This window comes from Elephas maximus, chromosome 3 (assembly GCF_024166365.1).
Source record: "Elephas maximus indicus isolate mEleMax1 chromosome 3, mEleMax1 primary haplotype, whole genome shotgun sequence".
NCBI lineage: Eukaryota > Metazoa > Chordata > Mammalia > Proboscidea > Elephantidae > Elephas > Elephas maximus.
The window spans coordinates 9,960,329-9,981,511 of record NC_064821.1 but is presented as its reverse complement, the minus strand read 5'-3'; the positions used below and the strand labels follow the sequence as shown (position 1 = coordinate 9,981,511).

Sequence of the window (21,183 nt, the reverse complement as noted above, 5' to 3'; positions counted from 1 at the left end):
TTTATTGGGTTTCTGGGATGGCACTCTTGGAATTCCACAGATGATTGGCTCATACAACGGTCAGTCCTGAGCCCGCCCCTCGATGGGGCGGACCCGGGAGCCTTGCCAGGCCCCGCCCCTTCGTACTCATTGGTTGGCTGGGGCGGCGCTCTCCAGTCCCACACCCCCGCCCTCACCCTGTACCGCCCCCAGGCTGACAGCCTACGTGGTCAAGGTCTTCTCCCTGGCCGCCAACCTCGTCGCCATCGACTCCTTGGTCCTCTGCGGAGCGGTCAAATGGCTGATCCTGGAGAAGCAGAAGCCCGACGGCGTCTTCCAGGAGGATGGGCCCGTGATACACCAAGAAATGATTGTAAGCGGAGGGGATTGGCGGTCCACTGGAAGAGAGCCACGAGCCAGGGTCTCACTCTTTCGTTGCGAGGAAAATGAAAATGGGGCCGCTTTTTCAAAAAGTACCAAGAATTTCATTAAACTAAGAGCCGGGCTCTCCAGAGTATGGGGTGCTGCCTGGAAGTGCCCTCTGACATTCAAGGCAACCCACACCCCGCCCATTCTGCTTTATGGCTGGCTCTCAAAAGGGACCCCTTCCCCCCACGTCCTTGGCCACCCCCTGGTCCCAGTAACCCCGTCTCTCACCTGCAGCCTTGCCAAAGCTACTTTCTGGTCATTCCCCCTGCGGCCCCCCAACTCTTGTCTGTAAGGGCCTGACAGCAGCAAGGGTGCTTTTTTCAAATCCAGTCAGGTCTCTACTTAGAAGCTCCTGGGGCTTTTCATTGCTCTTCATATAAACACAGAACTCCTTACAGCGGTAATTCTCAGATTCTGGTCCCCAGACCAGCAGCGGCATCACCTGGGAACTTGTTAGAAATGCATATTCTCAGGCTGAACATTAGACCTATTGAATCAGAAAATCTGGGGAGGAAGGGCAGCAGGAATTGGAGTTTTAACAAGTCCCCCTACCCAGGTGATGCTGCTGTGTGCTCCAGTGTGAGACCGGCTGCCTTCTCTCTCTCTCTCCACACTATCCATACTGATAGAAGTCTTGCTCTTTTCTGCCACAGGGCCTTTGCACATGCTGCGCCCTCTGTCTGGCACGCTAAGCCTGGCCCTCTTTGAAAGTTGACTCCTACCCAGTCTTCTGATCAAATCTGAATCTGCATTTCTTCAGGACACCTTTCCAGACCCCTACTGGGTCGGCTCTCCCAACTGTCAATTCTCAGACCCTGTCCACTTCTTTATAGCATGCAGCAGTTTGTAATTACCTATCTGTTGATGCCCTGGTTGTTTAATGTCTGTCTCCCCTGGTAGATTGGGGAAGGAAAGGGCTGTGAGGGTTGGAATCGATGCATGGTTTTCATGCACCATGGTATCTATGATGTCAGCACAGTAGCTCTCCAAAGACACCTGCAGATGAATGAATGGAATACTTAAGGGTTTGGCCTTTGTCTTCGTTATCTAGCACTGCTATAACAGAAATACCACAAGTGGGTGGCTTTAACGCATAGAAATTTATTTTCTCACAGATGAGGAGGCTAGAATTCAGGGTGTCAGATCTAGAGGAAGGCTTTCTCTCTTTGCTAGCTCTGAGGGAGGGCTCTTTTCATCTTGTTTCCTGGTTCCTTGGAGATCTCCATGTAGCTTGACATCTCTCTTCCGTCATCTCTGCTTGCGCCCTTGCTTGTTTAATGTCTTTTATGTCTCCAAAGAGATCGACTTAAGACACACCCTACACTAATACTTTCTTATTAAATAACAACCCATCCAGGGGTTACGATTTACAATACCCATTTGTGGAGGACACAATTTAATGCATAACAGCCCTCCTGGGGGAGACACTGGGCAGAGACCCAGCCCTGCCCCAGCCCCCTGGTTTGTATGGGGGTTGGTTGGAATGTGTGAACACACACACTGGTGAGCCCATCCTTGCTTCCTGCTCCCCATCCTAGGGTGGCTTCCGGAACGCTGCGGAGAAAGATGTGTCCCTCACAGCCTTTGTTCTCATCGCTCTGCAGGAGGCTAAAGATATCTGTGAGGGGCAAGTCAACGTAAGTGCCCCTAATACCTGCTCCCACACTCTCACCCTGTCCCACTCAGGGCACATTCAACGTGGAGAGTGAGATGACCACTTGCATTCCAGCAATTTCCAGTCTTCCCCAGTATGATCACATCCATTACAATAGACATAATAGTAACCAGTACAGCAGTTGTTGTCGAGTTGACTCTGACTCATGGGGACCCCATGTGTGTCAGAGTAGAACTGTGTTCCATAGGGTTTTCCATGGCTGAGACCTTTTGGCAATAGATCACCAAGCCTCTCTTCTGCGGCATCTCTGGGTGGATTTGAATCTCAAGCCTTTCAGTTAGTAGCCAAACGCTTAACTGTTTGCATCACCAAGTAGAGAGAAGGTCAGCAAAAAAGAAGGAGACCTTCCATGAGATGGATTGATACAGTGGCTACAAAAGAGCAACGATTGTGAGGATGGCGCAGGATTGGTGTACATAGGGTCGCTACGAGTCAGAGCTGACTCAGTGGCATCTAACAACAGCAGATCACCAGAAATTTCCATCCCAGGGACAGAAAGTGTCATGGGGCCCAGAAAGTGGCACTTGTGTGGTCTTTATGAGCTGTCAGTGGCAGCAATCTACCTGACCAGGAATACTGGTCCTCTCCCTCGTAGAGCCTGGGTGGCAGCATCAAAAAGGCTGGAGACTTCCTTGAAGCCAATTACATCAACCTGAAGAGGCCGTACACCGTGGCCATTGCCGGCTATGCCCTCTCCCAGCTCGGCAAGCTGGAGGGGCCCCTTCTCAACAAACTTCTGGCCACAGCCACAGGTGAGGGGCAGCATGGAGAGGTGAGGGAAGGATGCATGGCTGGGCCTTGGGGTGACCTCAAGCTGGGGTGGGTGTGTCCAAGTCGAGCTGGGGTTGGATGGTTCCAAGCTGAACTGGGGTGGACTCTGCCCAGCTGAGCTGGGATAGGCAGTTCTAAGCTGAACTAGGGTGGATGGTTCCAGGCTGAGCTGGGGTGGACGCTTCCAAGCTGAGTTGGCGTGGACAGCTCCAAGCTGAGCTGGGGTGAAGAGTTCTAAGCCAAGCTGGGGTGGACGCTGCACCGCTGAGCTGGGATAGGGAGTTCTAAGCTGAACTGGGGTGGATGGTTCCAAGCTGAGTTGCGGTGGGCGCTTCCAAGCTGAGCTGGGATAGGCAGCTCTAAGCCTAGCTGGGGTGGACGGCTCAAAGCCAAGCTGGGGTGGATGTCTCTACGGTGTGCAAAGTGCCCATGGTAAGCCGCAGATGAAGGTCTCATTGCATCATTCATTCAACAAGCTAGAACCCCTTATAACACAGAAGTGAGAAAGTAGTTAAGAACATGGGCTCTGACATCAGGCAGACCTCAGTTCAAATCCTGCTCTGCCACATTCTTACAACACGGTTCTACGTTGGTGGACAGCTCTCCTCTATGCAGTGATGCAGGAATCCAGGCCTCTATCATGTTGTAGCACTGCCACCATAGGGCCTTAGATTCTCTGTATCTTGGCAGAAGGGCAAACAGGGTTTAGACAAGGGAGGTGGGCCAGAATGGAAGGGAACCAATCACTGCTGCACACATTTCATTGGACAGAACTTAGTCATGTGACCCCTCCTACCTGCAAGGGCAGCTGGGAGATGTAGTCCAGCTGTGTGCCCAAGAAGAGGAGAACATAGTCCTTGGTGGCAGACTCTGCCATAGATGCTTTCTTAGGTATTTGTGACATAATAGTGGATACGGCACAGCCCCCGCAATCATGGAATCATACTCCAGATGAGGAAAGTGATGAGCTAATAAGAGATTGCTGGAGAATGTTACAGTGTTGAGATAGGAGAGATACAGGACACTTTGAGACACAGAAGGGTTAACTCAGCCTTGGGCTGCCACTGAAGCTGAATTATGCAGGATGGGTAGGAATTAACCAAGTGTAGATGGAGAGAAAGGAGGCCTGGTGGCACAAATTGTTAAGCTCTTGGCTACTAACCGAAAGGTGTGCAGTTCAAATCCACCAGCGGCTCCCTGGGAGAAAGACCTGGCGATGTGCTCCCGTAAAGACGACATCCTAGGAAACTCTATGGGGCAGTTCTACTGTGTTCTATAGGGCCACTATGAGTTGGAATCGATGACACCCAATGACAACAACAGTGACAGATGGAGAAAAAGAGTTCCAAACGAGGGAACAACATACACAGAGGCCCAGAGGTCAGAATGAGCATGGCAAATTAGGAAACCTCGACATAGTTCAGTAGGGCCGAAGTACAAAATTGAAAAAGATCGATGAGGAATGAGAGTGAGGTAAGAGCCAGCACACTAAGAACCAGGATGTTTGAGCACCATTCTGCCAGGTGCCGTTGAGTTGATTCCGACTCGTGGTGACCCCATGTGTGTCAGAGTAGAGCTGGGCTCCATAGGGTTTTCAGTAGCTGTGATTTTTTGGAAGTAGATGGCCAGGCCTTTTTTCCGAAGTGCCTTTGGGTGGACTCAGATTTCCAACCTTTTGGTCAGCAGCCAAGTGCATTCACAGAGTGCGGCACCAAGAGGTGCTAGCATGAGTCTTTGCCTGAACTTTCTCTGAGCCATCACCGGGCTGGGCAGAGCAGTGAGCACTGGGGGGCTCTCTCTGCAGAAAAGAACCGCTGGGAGGAGCGGGGCCAGCATCTCTACAACGTGGAAGCCACATCCTACGCCCTCTTGGCCCTGCTGAATCTCAAAGATTTCGACTCTGTGCCTCCTGTTGTGCGCTGGCTCAATGAGCAGAGATACTATGGAGGTGGCTATGGCTCCACACAGGCAAGTGGCCCCACGTGCCCCAGGCACCTGCATTCCTACCTCCTCTAGCCTCCCACTGGCCCTCTGGTGGAGTCGCTGAACCCAGAGACCAGTCCTGTCCCATGAGCCAGTGCGATTGGTGTGGAATTGAGAAATCCATTTTTTTCTTAGCTGTGAACAATCTATGGGTTCTAGACTATGTTCTTCATCTCCCAAGATGTATTCTGAGCCTCCATCTACCTCTTCATGTCTAGATCATGTTTTCAGGGCCCAGGATCAGGTGTTAGTCTCTTTGCCCTCCTCTCTGGTGGGTTCTAGACTATGTTCCCAGTTCCACCCAGCTCCCAATCTTACCCTTTCCTCCTGGGGAGTTCTAGACCAGGTCCTAGGTTACTGTAGGGCCTTACCTGTGTCCTTTCTTCTGCTGATGGATTCTAGACCAGGCTCTAGGTTATTCTAGGGCCTTATCTGAGCCCCCCTCTCTGCCCGGGGCATTCTAGAACAGGCTGTAGATTACTCTAGGACCTTACCTGTGTCCTTCCATCCCCCTAATGGATTCTAGACTAGGTTCTAGATTGCTCTAGGGTTACTCTAGGGCCTTGTCTAAGCCTCTCTCTCCCCCTGGTGGGTTCAAGGCCATGGTTCTGGCAACCTCAGGCTCACCAAGTCCTGGTCTGAATCTCTCTCCTTTTGGATTCTGGATCATAGTTCGGTGTCCCTAGGTTCCAATTCCTTTTTTCATGAATGAGTTCTAGACATGTTCTCTGTGTCAAAATCCTTATCTGAGACTCTGTCCTCCAATGGTCCTAGACTGCACCACATTCTCCGTGTTGCTAGACCCCCGGTCTTACCCCCACATCCTCTAGTGGGTTCTAGACATGTACTCAATGTTTTCAAGTCCTGATCTGAGACTCTGTCACTTAGAGAGTTCTAGAACCTGTTCCCAGTGTTCCCAAGACTCCAGCCTTACCCCCACACTCTCTTGGTCACAGTCTTAGTGTTCCCAAGCCCTAGTTGGAGCCTCTTTGCCTTAGAGAGTTCTAGAACATACCCTGAGTGTTCCCAGACTACCAGTCTTACGTCCACACTCTCTAGTGGGTTCTAGGTCATATTGTTAGTGTTCCCAAACCCTAGTCAAAGCCTGTCTGCCTTGGGGAGTTCTAGAACATATCTCAGTGTTTTCTGGCCCCCAATTTTACTCCTGTAATTTCTGGTGGGTTCCAGGGCACAGTCTTAATATCCTAGCTCTGGTCTGAGCCTCTTTGTCCACCATGAGTTCTAACCACTTTCTCAGGTTTCCAATCTCACCGTCTTTCTCTCTGGTCGGTTCTAGGCCACCTTCATGGTTTTCCAGGCCTTGGCTCAGTACCAGAGGGACGTCCCTGACCACAGGGACCTGAACCTGGATGTGTCCATCCACCTGCCCAGCCGCAGCTCTCTGATCAAGCACCGCATCGTCTGGGAATCTGCCAGCCTCCTGCGATCAGAAGAGGTAGATTCACCTGGCCAAGTCCTCCTTGCTCTGTTTCACCCTTCATACCAGCCAGGGTTTGCTGGGAGGGCAGGAGGGGGGCCAGATGGCCATTACAGCCAGGGGAAGGCTTGGTTCTCAACACACCCTCTTCACTGTCCCTACTCCCTGCAGACCAAGGAAAATGAGGATTTCACATTAACAGCCAAAGGGAAAGGCCAAGGCACATTGTCGGTAAGGAATGGGGTCCAAACCTGCCTGGACCACCACCTCTCGGGCCTTTTGCCTTGGAGGGACCCTCTCTCTCCTGTCCTCAGCCATCCCAAGTCTCAGGGCCTGAGACTTCATCTCCCCTCCCATCTCGTCAGGTGGTGACAATGTACCACGCCAAGGTCAAAGGCAAAACCTCCTGTAAGAAGTTTGACCTTAGCGTCAAACTACGACCAGCTCCTGCAACAGGTAAAAGGAATAAAGACCCTGATCTGTCACCATCCCCCACCCGGCCTCTAACACGTGACCCCCTCCAGAGTAGTCAGGACCCAGGGACCCCTTTCCCATATTTCTGTCTTCTATGTTTCTTCTAGTCAAGAAGCCTCAGGATGCCAAGAGCACCATGTTCCTCGACATCTGTGTCAGGTAAGAAGGTGGGTCACTGGGGTTCGTCTCAGCCATCCCTGTCTTCAGCAAGCCTTCCTCCAACTAATTATCTGTGATAGCTCACACTTCCCAAGAGTTTACTATGCATCTGCCAGTTCCTGTCAAGTCAGTTCCAACCACATGTATGTGAGAGTAGAACTGTGCTCCATGGGGCTGAATTTTTGGAAGTAGATTGCAAGGCCTTTCTTCCAAGGTGCCTCTGGGTGAACTTGAACCTTCAACCTTTTGGGTAGCAGCCAAGTGTGTTCACCATTTGCACCATCCAAGGACTCCAACAGTTCCTCTAATGTGTAGTTTTTTGCCAGTATCACTTCCGTGTGACATCATCATTTATGTCCAACTTTCGGGTGTGTATGAGGTAATTGAAAAGACTGTGGCTTGGTCAGGCGCACCTTCATCATCAAAGTGATGTCTTTATTTTTTAAAACTTTAAAGTGGTCAATTTGCAGCAGATTTGCCAAGTGCAATGTGTCATTTGATTTCTTAACTGCCGCTCCCATGGGCCTTATTTGTAGATCCAAGCACAGAGAAATTCTTTACAACTTCCATTTTTATTTCAGATCCTTACACTTGGTGTTGGGCGCTGTCAAGGGTATCTTGACTCATAGTGACCCCACATGACCAAGTAGAACTTCCCCGTAGGTTTTCCTAGGCTGCAATCTTTATGGGAGCAGATCTCCAGATCTTTCTCCCGTGAAGCTGCGGTGTGGGTTCAAACTGCCAACCTTTTGGTTAGCCACCTAACCCTTGCATCTCCAGTGCTCCTTACTTTTACACTACCATCCCTTTTTTCCTATTGAGAAAGTGTTTCCCAAAAGCCAATGTCCATCTATGCTGGGAACCAGAAGCCTCAGGCCCTGGCCAGACCCCCTAATCCAGACACTGACCTCTGAGAATGACCCCTCTCTGGACCCCAGCGCCAGCTCTTCCTGCCCCATCCAGGTACCTGGGACAGCAGGATGCCACCATGTCAATCCTGGACATATCTATGATGACTGGCTTCTCCCCCGACACTGCTGACCTTGACCTGGTAGGAAGGTCTTAGGCTTGGGGTAGGATGAGTGGGTGGGGGTCTGGAAGAGGCTGGAGGGAGGGAAGGGGATCCAGGAGGGAATTCCATAAGCCCTTCCCTTTCCTAGCTGAGCAAAGGCATCGACAGATACATCTCGAAGTACGAGATGGACAAGGCATTGTCCAACAAGAACACCCTCATCATCTACATGGACAAGGTAAGACTCCCATTGGTACCTTGAGCCCTACCTGGCTGCCCTTTTCTTCTTCCTGTGTCTTTGTCTCCAGGTCAGGCTAGTCCCAGGCTAGGAGAGTGGTGGGGAAGGAACCTGTCAAACAAGGGGTTAACCTAGGAACGGAGTCCCTAGGTAGTGCAGATGGTTAAGCGCTTGACTACTAGCCAAAAGGTTGGTGGTTTGAACCCACACAGAAGTGCCTCGGAAGAAAGGCCTGGCAATCTACTTCCAAAAGGTCCCAGCCTTGAAAACCCTCTGGAACACAGTTCTACTCTGCACACACGGGGTCTCCATGAGTTGGAATTGACTCGATGGCGACTAACAACAAAAACAAAAACCCAAGAACACCTATAAGCATCTCAACTCTGACCACTGATGTCTGACCTCATGTTTCACTTACTCTGACATCTTCTCATCAGAGTCTTAAAAAACCACTGGAAAGGAGCCACTTTGGTGAAAAGTGCTCGGTGGAGAGAAAGGGCTCCCCTTACTCCCCATTCCGGTGCCAACTTTGCTTCTGTGCTTGTTTCTTCTCTCTTCAACTGCCTTTCTCTTTCTCTCTTCGTCTCTAACATTTGGTATTTCTTCTCCCCCTTCCCCATTTCTTCCCATTCTCCTGTCTCCATGCCCAACTCCTAGCCGGAAGGTTGGTGGTTCGAATGCACCGAGAGGGGCCTCGGAAATCAGGACTGGCGATCCGCTTCTGAAAGGTCACAGCCTTGAAAACCCTAAGGAGCAGTTGTACTCTGCACACATGGGGTCGCCATGAGTTGGAATCGACTCAACAGCAAACAATAACAATAACAGTTATTGTTATTAATGGGCAAAGCACAGACCATCAGGCTGAGCGTTAAGTGGGTCAGATTGTGGATGGTGCAAATGGTTAACATGGTCGCTGTTTACTGAAAGGTTGGTGGTTTGAACCTACCCAGAGGATCCTTGGAAGATGGGCCTGGTGACCTGCTTCCAAAAAGTTACGACCTTGAGAACTCTTTGGAGCCATTCTACTCTGACACATGTGGGGTCACCATGAGTCACAATTGACTCTATGGCAACTAACAACAACAGTTCCTAATACGCCCAGGGCCCCTCAACCCCTCATTAGACAGTGTTAGTCATCTGGTGCTGCTGTAACAGAAATACCACCAGTGGGTGGGTTTAGTCAGGAGAACTTTATTTTCTCATAGTTTAGGAGGCTAGAAGTCTGAATTCAGGGTGGTGACTCTAGGGGAAGGTTCTCTGTTGGCTTTGAGGGAAGGTCCTTGTCTCAGCTTCTCATTCTTCTCAGAGTTCCTTGGTGATCACCACTTGGCATCTATCTTTCCACTTTCCTGCTTTCTTCTGGGCCTAATCTCCTCTTTTATATCTCAGAAGTGATTGGCTTAGGACACAGACCACACTGCTATGGCCTCATTAGCATAACAAAGAACCCTATTCCCAAAAGAGATTACATCTACAGGTACAGGGGTCAGGATTTACACTATGTATTTTTGGGGCGCAAAATTTAATCCATAACAGTCAGTATCAGTAACGCTAGCTGCTATAACAAAGCACTAGAGAACATGGTGTCTTAAATTAGTAGGCTTGTATTTCTCACTGTTATGAAGTGTAATTGGTAAGAGGGAACCTCGGCTCCATACAGTTACTCAGGGATCCAGGTACCTTCCATCCTGTGGCTCTGCCATTCTTACAATCTGGAATCCTTTGTTGGATCTCTTATTTCTAGAAGAAAAAGAATCACACGTGGGTGGTTTTTATGGGTATAGACTGCAGTCAGGTGGCCAGACCTTAGTTATATGGCCTCGCCTAACCCAGAGGAAGGCTGGGAGATGTCACCTCGCTGGGAGCCTGGGAGAAAAAGAATATGGATTCGCTGAATAGCTCATAGTCTCAGACACAACTCCATTGTCCCCGACACATATCCTCCTTGACGCCTCAATTTCTCCACCATTGCTCCGACTCCCGACGTGCTCTGGGTGGCACAAATGGTTAAGAAGTGCTGGACTGCTAACTAAAGGGTTGGTGGTTCAAACCCAACCAGGGGTACTTCAGAAGAAGGGCCTGGTGATCTTCTGAAAGGTCACAGCCTTGAAAACCCTATGGAGCAGTTCTACTCTGCACGCATGGGGTCTCCATGGGTTGGAATTGACTTGACAGCAGCTAACAACAACAATGGCTCCAGCTCCCAGTGCCGTTTGCGCCATTTGTTGGGCTTCTTCCCTCCCATGTCACCCACTGACCAAGCTCCTCCACCCCCCACCCCAGATCTCACACACCAGGGAGGAGTGTCTGACCTTCAAAGTTCACCAGTACTTCAAGGTCAGCCTTATCCAGCCTGGGGCCGTCAAGGTCTATGCCTACTACAACCTGGGTGAGCAGCCAAACTTGGGGCTGGGGACTGAGGGTTCCAGGGGCCTGAGAGTGGAGTGTGAGGGTTTCACAGCTACAAGAGTCCTAAGAGTCTTTGAGTTGAGGGTCTACGTTTCCCTAAGATCTTAGACTAGGAGTAGGTGGTTCCCATGGGGGCAGTGGTGTTTTGGTAGAATTCTCCCCTTCCACATGGGAGACCTGGGTTCAATTCTTGGCCAATGCTCCTCATGTGTAGCCACCGCCCATCTGTCAGTGGAGGCTTGCATGTTGCCAGGGTGCTGAGCAGGTTTCAGTGGAGCTTCCAGACTAAGATTGGAGCCCTGGTGGCGCAGTGGTTAAGAGCTAAGGATGCTAACCAAAATGTTGGCAGTTCAAATCCATGAGCTGCTCCTTGGAAACCCTATGGGGCAGTTCTACTCTGTCCTACAGGGTCACTAAGTGTTGGAATTGGCTTGGCAGCAATTAGTGGGTCCAGACTAAGACAGACTAGGAGGAAAGACCTGGCGATCAACTTCTAAAATATCAGCCAATAAAAATGCTATGGGTCACAACATTCTGATCTGCAATGGATCGTGGGGACGGCAAAGGACTGGGTGGTGTTTTGTTCCATTGTGCATGGGGTCACCATGAGTCCGGGTCCAACTGGATGGCAGTTAACAGCAATGACAATAACAAGGATCCTGTGGGTGTGAGGGTCCAAAGGATCTGAGAGTTGGGGTCTGAGGGTCCCAGGGATTTCAAAGTTGGGGTATCCTCGTCTGAGGGTTTGAGAAGGGGGATCTGGGCATCCCAGGCATAATCTCTGGGGCGGAGGCCACAGTTGTCTGTCTGAGCCCTCCTCATCACCTCTGTCCCCAGAGGAGTCCTGCACCAAGTTCTACCACCCGGAGAAGGAGGACGGAATGCTGGACAAGCTCTGCCACAAGGACACATGCCGCTGTGCTGAGGGTGGGTGTGGGGGAGGGGTGCACCCACTGATCCTCATTCAAATGGGGGTGACCCGAGGGGCCCTGATGGCCACCCTCAGTGGACTCCACAGGGAAGGGCCATACTGATGGCAGGGGGCCCAGGACAAGAAATGGGGCTGAGACTGTGCCCCCCTGCCTCCCACAGAGAACTGCTTCATGCACCCAGTGAGCGACCAGGTCACCCTGGACGAGCGACTGGACAAGGCCTGTGAGCCAGGCGTGGACTACGGTGAGCGGAGGATGGTGCTGTGTGTCTGCAGGACCGGGGAGGGCATGTGGATGTGTGACTGTGAGCAGCAGTGTGCACGGCTGTTTTGTGTATGTGTGACTGATGGTAGGTATGGCTGTGTGTGTGAGATGGTGTACAGTAGGTGCAGCTGTGTGGGTGAAACTGTGTGGTAGGTGTGGTTGAGTGTCAGGCTGATGTGTGAGCGTATGTGTGAGAGAATTATCATTGGTGTGGCTGTGGTTGTGTGTGAGACTGCAGGAGGTGTAGGTTATGTATGAGACTGTAAGGCAGGTGTGTCTATGAGACTGTGGTAGGAGTGCGTGTGTGTGCGTGTGTGTGTGTGTGAGAGAGAAACTATGTATGTCTGCATTAAGTGTGAGACTGGTGGTAGGTGTGACTGAGTGGCTATGGTTGTGTGTGTATGACTGTAAGGCTGTTACCGTGACTGAGTTTGGTTGTGTATGAGACAGTGGTTGTGGGTGACTGGATATGACTAGCTGTAGTTGTCCGTATATGACTGTAGTTGTGGGTGATTATATTGTGTGCATGGTTGTGAGTGTGACTGTGTGAGGTGTTGGTTGTGAGTGCCTGTGGTTGTGTGTGAGGCTGGGAATGTGAGCGATTGTGATGCGAGTACGGCTGTATGTGAGGCAGTGGTTGAAGTGACTGTGGACATGAGTAGCTGTAGTTGTGTATATATGACAATAGTTGTGAGTGACCATATTATGTACATGGCTGTAAATATGGTTGTGTGTGAAATGGTGGTTGTGAGTGGCTATGGTTGTGTGTGCACCTGTGAGTGTGAATGACTGTATGACAAAGAGTCACTGTGTGAGAGACTTTGGTTGTAAATAGCTATGATTATGTGTGTGGCTGTGTGTGAAGTGGTGGTTGTGAGTGGCTGTGGTTGTATGTGCACCTGTGAGTGTGGATGACTGTGTGACAGTGAGTGTCACTGTGTGAGAGACTTTGGTTGTACATAGCTAAGGTTCTGTGTGTGGCTGTGTGTGAAGTGGTAGTTGTGAGTGGCTATGGTTGTGTGTGTGTGTGATTGCTTGTATGTGTGGCTGTGAGTGTAACCGTGTGTGAAGCTTTGGTTGTAAGTAGCTGGGGTTGCATGTGAGATGGTGATTATGAGCGATTGTGATGTGGGTGTGGCTGTCTGTGGCACTGGTTGGGGTGACCCTTGTGTGTGTTCCTGAGTGTCATGTGTGTGAAGCTTTGGTTGTAAGTAGCTATGGTTGTGTGTGTGGCAGTGGTCAGGGTGACTATGGTCTCATGTGTGCCTCTGGGTGTGAAGTGTGTAAGGCTGTGGCTGTGTGTGTGGCTGGCTGTGGTGTTCCACATGTATCTGGTTAGAGGAGCCAGGTGTGCTTGGGGGCGAGGCTGCCCCAGGTCCCCCCTGCCTGTGACCCCATTTCTCCCCCTCCCCACAGTGTACAAGACCAGGATGGTGAGGAAGGAGCTGTCCAGCGACTTTGATGATTACATAATGGTCATAGAGCAGCTCATCAAGTCAGGTCAGCTTGCACTCTGCCCATCCGCCTCCCCTGCTGCGCGGCCTCTCTCCCTGGGCTCAGCCCCCCTTCCCTCCCCCACAGGCTCCGACGAGGTGCAGGTTGGACAGGAGCGTAGGTTCATCAGCCACATCAAGTGCAGAGAGGCCCTGAAGCTGACGGAGGGGAAGCACTACCTCATATGGGGCATCTCCTCTGATCTTTGGGGAGAGAAACCCAAGTGAGTGCTGCCCTGCGCCTGCCGTGATTGCCCTTCCTCCCTGCCCTGCCCCCTCCTCACCTGTCCTCACCTGTTGTACCTCCCCAGCACCAGCTACATCATTGGGAAGGACACCTGGGTGGAGTTGTGGCCAGAAGCTGAGGAATGTCAGGACGAAGAGAACAAGAAGCGGTGTGAGGACCTGGGTGCCTTCACAGAGAGCATGATCGTCTTTGGATGCCCCAACTGAGCCCCGCCACCACCCCCAATAAAGCTTCAGTATATCTCACCTGTCTGCCAGAGTCTGGAGGTGTTTGAGAGTGGGAAAGAGGCAGCAGGGATTCAAATAGCTCCATCCTACCTAAGAAAGCTCACCTGATTCCCTCCCAGTCCATCCCCTCCTGTAGTTCACCTGCAAGATCACAGGCCTCCGCACCTGGAAAGCATGTACCTGGCTCATCTGTACCTAGCCTGAAGGGCACCTGCATCTTCCCCTGCATCTCACCTGCTTCTTAGCTCCACCCTTACCTGAGTGCTTATTTGCATTCTTCATCTCCATCCTCACCTGCCTCCTCACCTGTATCACCTTCACTGCAATCTCACTTGCTCACCTGCATCCTTATTGCATCCTCACCTGTCTTCTTACCAACATTCTCATCTGAATCCTTACTTGAGCTCACCTGCACCCTCAACTGTACCTACCTGCGTTTTATTTTGCATCTTTATGCCTTTAACCTGCACCAGCGTTACCTATAGTCTCACCTGTTCTCCACCTTCATCCTCTTTTGCAGTATTATATTACCTGTATTTTCCCTGCACCTGCAGCTGGGTGCTCACCTGCGTGTTCACCTCTACCCATCTCTGTATCTCTTCCTGTATCCACACCCTTACCTACATTCTCGCCTGTCTTCATACCAGCATCCTCACCTGTCTTCTTGGTTTTTAAAATAATATTGTATTTTTGGTGAAAGTGTACAGGCTCCCACTTAATAAATTCTGCACATATTGGCCAGTGACATTGGTTACATTCTTCACATACATTGTCAGCATTCTCATTATTTCCGTTCTGGTTATTTCTCTCCCATTGACCTATCCTCACTGGCCCCTAGCCTTCTCATCTATGTTTTAGAGTAACTGTTGACCATTTGTTCTCATATAACCAAACCAAACCCATTGCTGTCAAGTTGACTCTGACTTTTAGTGACCCTACAGGACAGAGTAGAACAGTCCTATAGGGTGGATTCAAGCTGTCTGCCTTTCGGTTAGCAGCTGTAGCTTTTATCCACTACACCACGACTTCTTAAAAAAGCACAGTACTCAAGGGTGACATGCTTTTCTTTTTGAGCTAACCTGCTATTTAGTTAAAAGATGACTTCAAGGGATAATTTCACTTCAAGGTTGAAAGAGTATCTCAGGGCCATAGTTTCAAGGATTCCTCCAGTCTCAATGCATCCAGTTAAGTCTGGATTTCTTAAGAATTTGAAGTTCTGTTCCACATTTTCCTCCCTTTCTATCAGGACCCATCTCTTGTGGCCATGATCAGACACACTTGGTCGTGTTAGCGGGGCACCATCTAGTTCTTCTGGTCTCAGGGTAGAGGAGACCCTGGTTCATGGAGTCAATTAATCCTGTGGACCAATTCCTTCTTTGAATCTTGGATCGCCTCTATTCTTACCTGCCTTTCTCACCTGCACCTTCCCCTGCATTTCCACCTGCACCTGTACCTCTTTACCAGCATCCAAACCTACAGCCCCTCTGCCTTCTCACCTTCATCCTCACCTGCATCTTTACCTGAATCCTCACCTGTTCTCATTTTCATATCATTTTGCCTCTTCTCCCCAGCTGATTTTCACTCCATTTCCTATCTCACCTGTGTCCCACTTTTCCCCCTCTGGTCTCCCCATAGGCCCCTGGGGGGTGCAAACAATTAATACACTCAACTACTAACTAAAAGTTTGGTGGTTTGCGTACACCGGGAAGTGCCTCTGAAGAAAGGCCTGTTGATGTTTTTCCTGTGAAGCACAGTTGTACTCTGACTCACATGGGGTTTCCGTGAGTTGGAATCAACTGTATGGCAACTGGTTTGGAATTTTGTGGGGAGCTTACCTCACCTTCTCAGTCCAGACTATCTTAATGGGTCAGAAAAGGCCAGTCAGTGTCTCCACCAGTAGGAGGTGCTAAGTGGCAGGCAGGGTGCCGTTTCCTGCCAGAGTCCTAGGCTGAGGAAAGCATGAGTCAGCAGTCAGGCGTGGGCACGGGGGCCGCTGCGGTGACAGCATCCTCAGAGCTGTGTGGGAGGCAGCCACCACCGGTGTGTGGGGCTGCTGGCTGCTCGGTGTCTCTTCCAACTGCACGTCTAGCCTCTTGGAGGGAGGCAGTGGTCATTCAGTGGTAGGATTCTCACCTTCCATGTGGGAGACCCAAGCTCGATCCCCAGTCAGCGCACCTCATATGTAGCCACCACCCGTCTGTCAGCAGAGGCATGTGTGTTGCCAGGATGCTGAACAGGTTTCAGGAGAGCTTCCAGACTAAGATGGACTAGGAGAAAGGTCTAGCTATCTACTCTGAAAAATCAGCAGGCACAAATGACGCCCTAGACAGAAGCACCACGCCATCCCTCCACAGCAAAGACCTGAGAAAGTAAGTAAAACAGAGACAAATGTCATTCTGGGAATCTGAAGTGCCAAATGAAGAGATAGAGAACTCAGCCAAGCACTGAATGGAATAAGAAACTTACAGAGGACAGAGAGCGAGGAGAGATACATGCAGAGGGCTCCATCAGCTAACAGCACGGTTCCACCATCTTGGACTCCAACTGGGGATCGGCAGCCAGGGAGCACGGGAAAGCAGCTTTGCTAAACTCCCAGCAGGGGACAGAGTACCCCGTAGGCAGTGGTACACGCTTTCCCACCCCCAGTCCTCTCCTCGCTGCTGTACCTCTGACCTTCTTGGCGGGCTGTGGTGGCTTGGCCGGCCAGGAAGTGCAGTGTCCATGCCACTTCGATTAGCCACACCCATGTCAGAAATCAGTGGACAGGGAGTACAGGAAAGCAGCTTCACAAGGTTCCCAGCAGGAAACAGAGCACCCACTGGACCTGCCCTCCCGCACCATAGCTGATTGACTGGCTCTGCCCATTAGACAAGGAGGTGAAAAGTATTGTGTCCACAGATGAGCAAACAACAAAGAATGCACAGCCCACCTTCTCAGACATAACCAAATAAAACAAAAAAGCAGGACAAAACAAACAAATCTACAACTGAGAAACAAAGAAAATATCTACTGAATGTCCCAAAGACAGCAGACAATATCAAAACGTACTAAAAACAGGACAGGATGGGTCCAGTGGGCGTCCAAAATGAAACACCAGATGACTTTCCAGTGGAAGAAAAGGAACTAGAACTACCTAGAAAGGAATTCAAATCTCTAATATTCAGAGCAATCCAAGAGTTGAAGCAAAAAGCAGACAAAAATGAGGGAAAAATAGACAAATTTTTAGAAAAGGCTGACAAATTCATGGAAAATACAGACCAAAAAAATGGAACAATTCAGGAAAGTAATACAGGAAAAAATGCCAAAATAAATTCACAACTACCAATCACACAAGAATAACAATTAGAAATCCAAAAGATAAACAACAAGATTTCAGCAATGGACAGTGTCATAGAAGGGCTGAGGAGCAGGTCTGAAATGATGGAAGACAGAATCAGTAAAACTGAAGAAAATTCTTGGATACAACTCTCAGGAAAAATCAGAAAAAAAAAAAAAGACAAAAATGAAGAAACCCTGAAAATTATGTGGGATACAATCAAAAGCAAAACTCTGCGAGTGATTGGAGTTCCAGAACAGGGAGAAAAAATGGAAAACATGGAGAGGATCATTGAAGACTAGCTGACAGAAAACTTCCCTAATATCATGAATGATGAAAAGTTGACCATCCAAGAAGCTCAACGAACCCCATACAGGATAGATATAGGTTAGGCCCCAAAAGAAAAACACCAAGGCAAATCATAATCACACTCGCTAAAACCAAAGACAAAGGAAAAAACCCTTTAAGCAGCCCGAGAAAAACAAAAAGTCACATACAGAGGTGAAACAATAAGACTGAGCTCCGATTATTTGGCAGAAACCATGCAGGCAAGGAGGCAATGGGATGACATATATAAAACCTTGAAAGAAAAAAAAATTGCCAACCAAGAATAACACATCCTGCAAAACTTTCATTCAAATATAATGGTGAAATTAGGGCATTTCCAGATACATAGAAATTAAGGGAATATGTAAAAACCAAACCAAACTTACAAGAATTATTAAAGGGAGTCCTTCAGTCTGAGAACAAAAACATCAGACCACAGCCTGAATCTAGGATGCAAGATTGTACCAGCCAGATACCAACCTAGGAAATGAACTGTCAAGGACTATCCAAAACTAAAACAATTGCAACAGGGAACTAGAGAGGTTAATCTGTAAATGACAACAATGTCAGAACAATAAAAGAGGGAATAAATGGTGTAGGTATAGAACTCTCTAATGGAGAGGAAGGCAAGGCGATAGCAAGTAATAATACACTGGCTCAAAGCTAGGAAGATAAGGGTAAATTTCTAGGTAACTACAAAGAAAATTAACAAACCTACTCATCAAAATAAAAAAAAAAAACGAAGTCTCGATAAAAACAAAATCCACAAAAACAAAAGAAATCCACAAACTAAAGAAACTCGGCACAAGATATGCTGAGTGAAATGAGTCAATCACAAAAGGACATGTTGTATGAGACCACTACTGTAAAAACTCATGAAAAGGTTTACATACAAAAAGAAACAATCTTTGATGGTTATGAGGGAGGGGAGGGGTGGGGATGGAAAAACACTTAATAGACAATAGATAAGTGGTAACTTTGGTGAAGCACAAGATAGTACATGGTACTGGGGAAGCCAGCACAACCTGTCCAAGGCAAGGCCATGGTAGCTCCATAGACACACCCAAACTCCCCGAGGGACCAAATAGCTGCGCTGAGGACCGCGGGGACCATGGTCTCAGGGAACATGTAGCTCAATTGGCATAACAGAGTTTATAAAGAATATGTTCTACATTCTACTTTAGTGAGTAGTATCTGGGGTCTTAAAAGCCTGTGAGGGGCCATCTAGGATACTGCACTGGTCTCACCCCTTTGGGAGCAAGGAAGGATGAAGGAAACTAAAGACATAAGGGAAAGATTACTCCAAAGGACTAATGGACCACATCTACCACAACCTTTATCAGACTGCGTCCAGTACAATGAGATGGTGCCAGCTACCACCGCTGACTGCTCTGACAGGGATCACAATAGAGAGTCCTGGACAGAGCTGGAGAAAAATGAAGAACAAAATTCTAACTCAAAGAGAAAGACCAGCCTTGCTGGCCTGACAGAGACTGGAGAAACCCTGAGAGTATGGACCCCGGACTCTCTTTCAGCTCAGTAATGAGGCCACTCCTGAGGTTCACCCTTCAGCCAAAAATTGAACAGGCCCATGGAACAAAGCAAGACTAAAGGGGCACACCAGCCCTGGGGCAGGGACTGGAAGGCAAGAGGGAACAGGAAAGCTGGTAATAGGGAACCCAGGGTTGAGAAAGGAGAGTGTTGACATGTTGTGGGGTTGTTAACCAATGTCATACAACAATGTGTGTACTAATTGTTTGATGAGAAACTAGTTTGTTCTGTAAACTCTCATCTAAAGTTCAATAAAAAAAAGTTTCCAAAAAAAAAGAAAACCCCAAAACAGCCAATGGATCACAACAGTCCAATCCGACTCCGATCATGGGGATGGCGCGGGACTGGGCAGTGTTTCATTCCGTTGTGTGGGGCATCACCATGAGTTGGAGGCTAAAGATGGTGAAGAACTGCCCCATAAAGTTTCCAAGGAGCACCTGGTGAATTTGAACTGCAGACCTTACAGTTAGCAGCCGTAGCACTTCACCACTATGCCACCAGGGTTTCCAACTAGATGGCAGGTAACAATAAATCCCTTAGAAGACTCCGTGTGTATGTGTGTGTGTGTGTGTCTGTGTCTGTGTCTGTGTCTGTGTGCGTGCTAGCGGTACATCCAAGCTCTAGCTCTGGGCCCTCATCACAAAACCCCCTCTGTGCCTGGAAATCCCCCCTGCACAGTCATTTTCTCCTAAGACTCCAAGGCCCTGGGAACCCCCACCTCCCAAGTCCAGGAATATCAGGGAAATACCAGCCCATTCCACCCCACCCACCCCCAAGTGCCAAATGGAGCCCGAAGTTCCTGCCTCCTTAAAAAAAAAAAAAAAAAAACTGCTGCTGTGTCAATTCCAAATCATGGTGACCCCACGTGTTACAGAGTGGGGTGGCCAGCCACCAAAAAACAAAAAAACCAAACTCAGTGCCGTCAAGTCGATTCGGACTCCTAGCGACCCCATAGGACAGAGTAGAACTGCCCCATAGGGTTTCCAAGGTGTGCCTGGTGGATTCGAACTGCCAACCCTTTGGCTAGTAGTTGTAGCACTTAACCACTATGCCACGAGGTTTTCCACTAGTAGTGGTTATTGTCGTAGGCCTGGGAATATAGTTGTGAACAGCACACAACCTACCCTTGTGAACATTACATTCTAAACAGGAAGAGCAGGAAAGACACTTAAAGTAATGATCAAATTAATGTTGGACAGTGTCATGCATTGAATTGGGTCCCCCCAAAATATGTGTCAGTTTGGTTAGGCCATGATTGCCAGTGTTGTGTGGTTGTCCTCCATTTTGTGATTTTCCTGTGTGTTATAAATCATAATCTCTGCGTGTGGTTAAAGAGGATTAGGGTGCGATGTAACACCCTTGTTCAGGTCACATCCCTGATCCAGTGTAAAGGGACTTTGCCTGGGGTCTGGCCTGTACCACCTTTTCTCTCACAAGAGATAAAAGGAAAGGGAAGTAAGCAGAGAGTTGGGGACCTTATACCACCAAGAAAGAAGCACCAGGAGCAGAGCATGTCCTTTGGACTAGAGGTTCCTGCTCGGAGAAGCTCCTAGCCTAAGGGAAGGTTGATGAGAAGAGCCTTCCTCCACAGCCAACAGAGAGAGAAAGCCTTTCCCTGGAGCTGAGGCCCTGAATTTGGACTTGTAGACTACTAGACTGTGAGAGAATAAATTTCTCTTTGTTAAGCCACCCATTTGTGGCATTTCTGTTATAACAGCACTAGATGACTAAGACAGACAGCAAGGACGTCCAACAAGCAGATTAGAGTGGGCTGGCATGAGAGAGCCCCTCCTCTGTAGGACCAGTAGTGGAGATCATTTCTACATTGTGTGGTCCAGAAAGGTTCCTGGGAGGAGGTAACCCTGGAGTTGAGACAGCTGACAAGGAGGGGCCGATCACGGGCAATCCAGGGAACAGTATTCTGGGCAGAGGGAACAGAATGTGCAAAGGCCTTGAGACAGAGGGGGCCAAGCGAGCCAAGGGGCAAATGCTTCCAGACACAGCAAAGACCACTTGATGTTTATTGTAAGCTCAGGGACAGCGAACTTTTTCTGTAAAAGGCCTGAGAGTAAAGATTTTAGGCCTTGCGGGCCAAGGCGAAAGATCAAGGACATTATGACGATTACTATCATCTTAGTTTCTTAGTGCTGCTGTAACGGATATACCGAAGCCATCACCAAGGCTTCCCCGATCCACCACAGCTTCCCCCTCCCTCGTAGCCCGCCAAGCTGAGGTTTCTAACGTAGAATCTGCCCCACC

General features: G+C 49.2%; 1 protein-coding gene across 1 annotated transcript in view; it reads left to right on the top strand.

The window, feature by feature from the left end:
- Positions 1 to 14,435, top strand: part of LOC126072008 (complement C3-like) — a 38,417-nt gene extending 23,982 nt beyond the window's left edge. The window contains exons 26-41 of the mRNA XM_049876584.1: positions 193 to 352; positions 1,947 to 2,045; positions 2,679 to 2,835; positions 4,659 to 4,822; positions 6,135 to 6,293; positions 6,447 to 6,506; positions 6,641 to 6,731; positions 6,857 to 6,908; positions 7,872 to 7,959; positions 8,069 to 8,158; positions 10,442 to 10,547; positions 11,405 to 11,494; positions 11,660 to 11,743; positions 13,180 to 13,263; positions 13,345 to 13,480; positions 13,568 to 14,435. Of these exons, the coding sequence (XP_049732541.1) occupies positions 193 to 352; positions 1,947 to 2,045; positions 2,679 to 2,835; positions 4,659 to 4,822; positions 6,135 to 6,293; positions 6,447 to 6,506; positions 6,641 to 6,731; positions 6,857 to 6,908; positions 7,872 to 7,959; positions 8,069 to 8,158; positions 10,442 to 10,547; positions 11,405 to 11,494; positions 11,660 to 11,743; positions 13,180 to 13,263; positions 13,345 to 13,480; positions 13,568 to 13,709 (1,762 nt within the window). The 3' untranslated portion in view covers positions 13,710 to 14,435. The remainder of the gene's footprint in view (positions 1 to 192; positions 353 to 1,946; positions 2,046 to 2,678; positions 2,836 to 4,658; positions 4,823 to 6,134; positions 6,294 to 6,446; positions 6,507 to 6,640; positions 6,732 to 6,856; positions 6,909 to 7,871; positions 7,960 to 8,068; positions 8,159 to 10,441; positions 10,548 to 11,404; positions 11,495 to 11,659; positions 11,744 to 13,179; positions 13,264 to 13,344; positions 13,481 to 13,567) is intronic.
- The last annotated feature ends 6,748 nt before the right edge of the window (positions 14,436 to 21,183 follow it).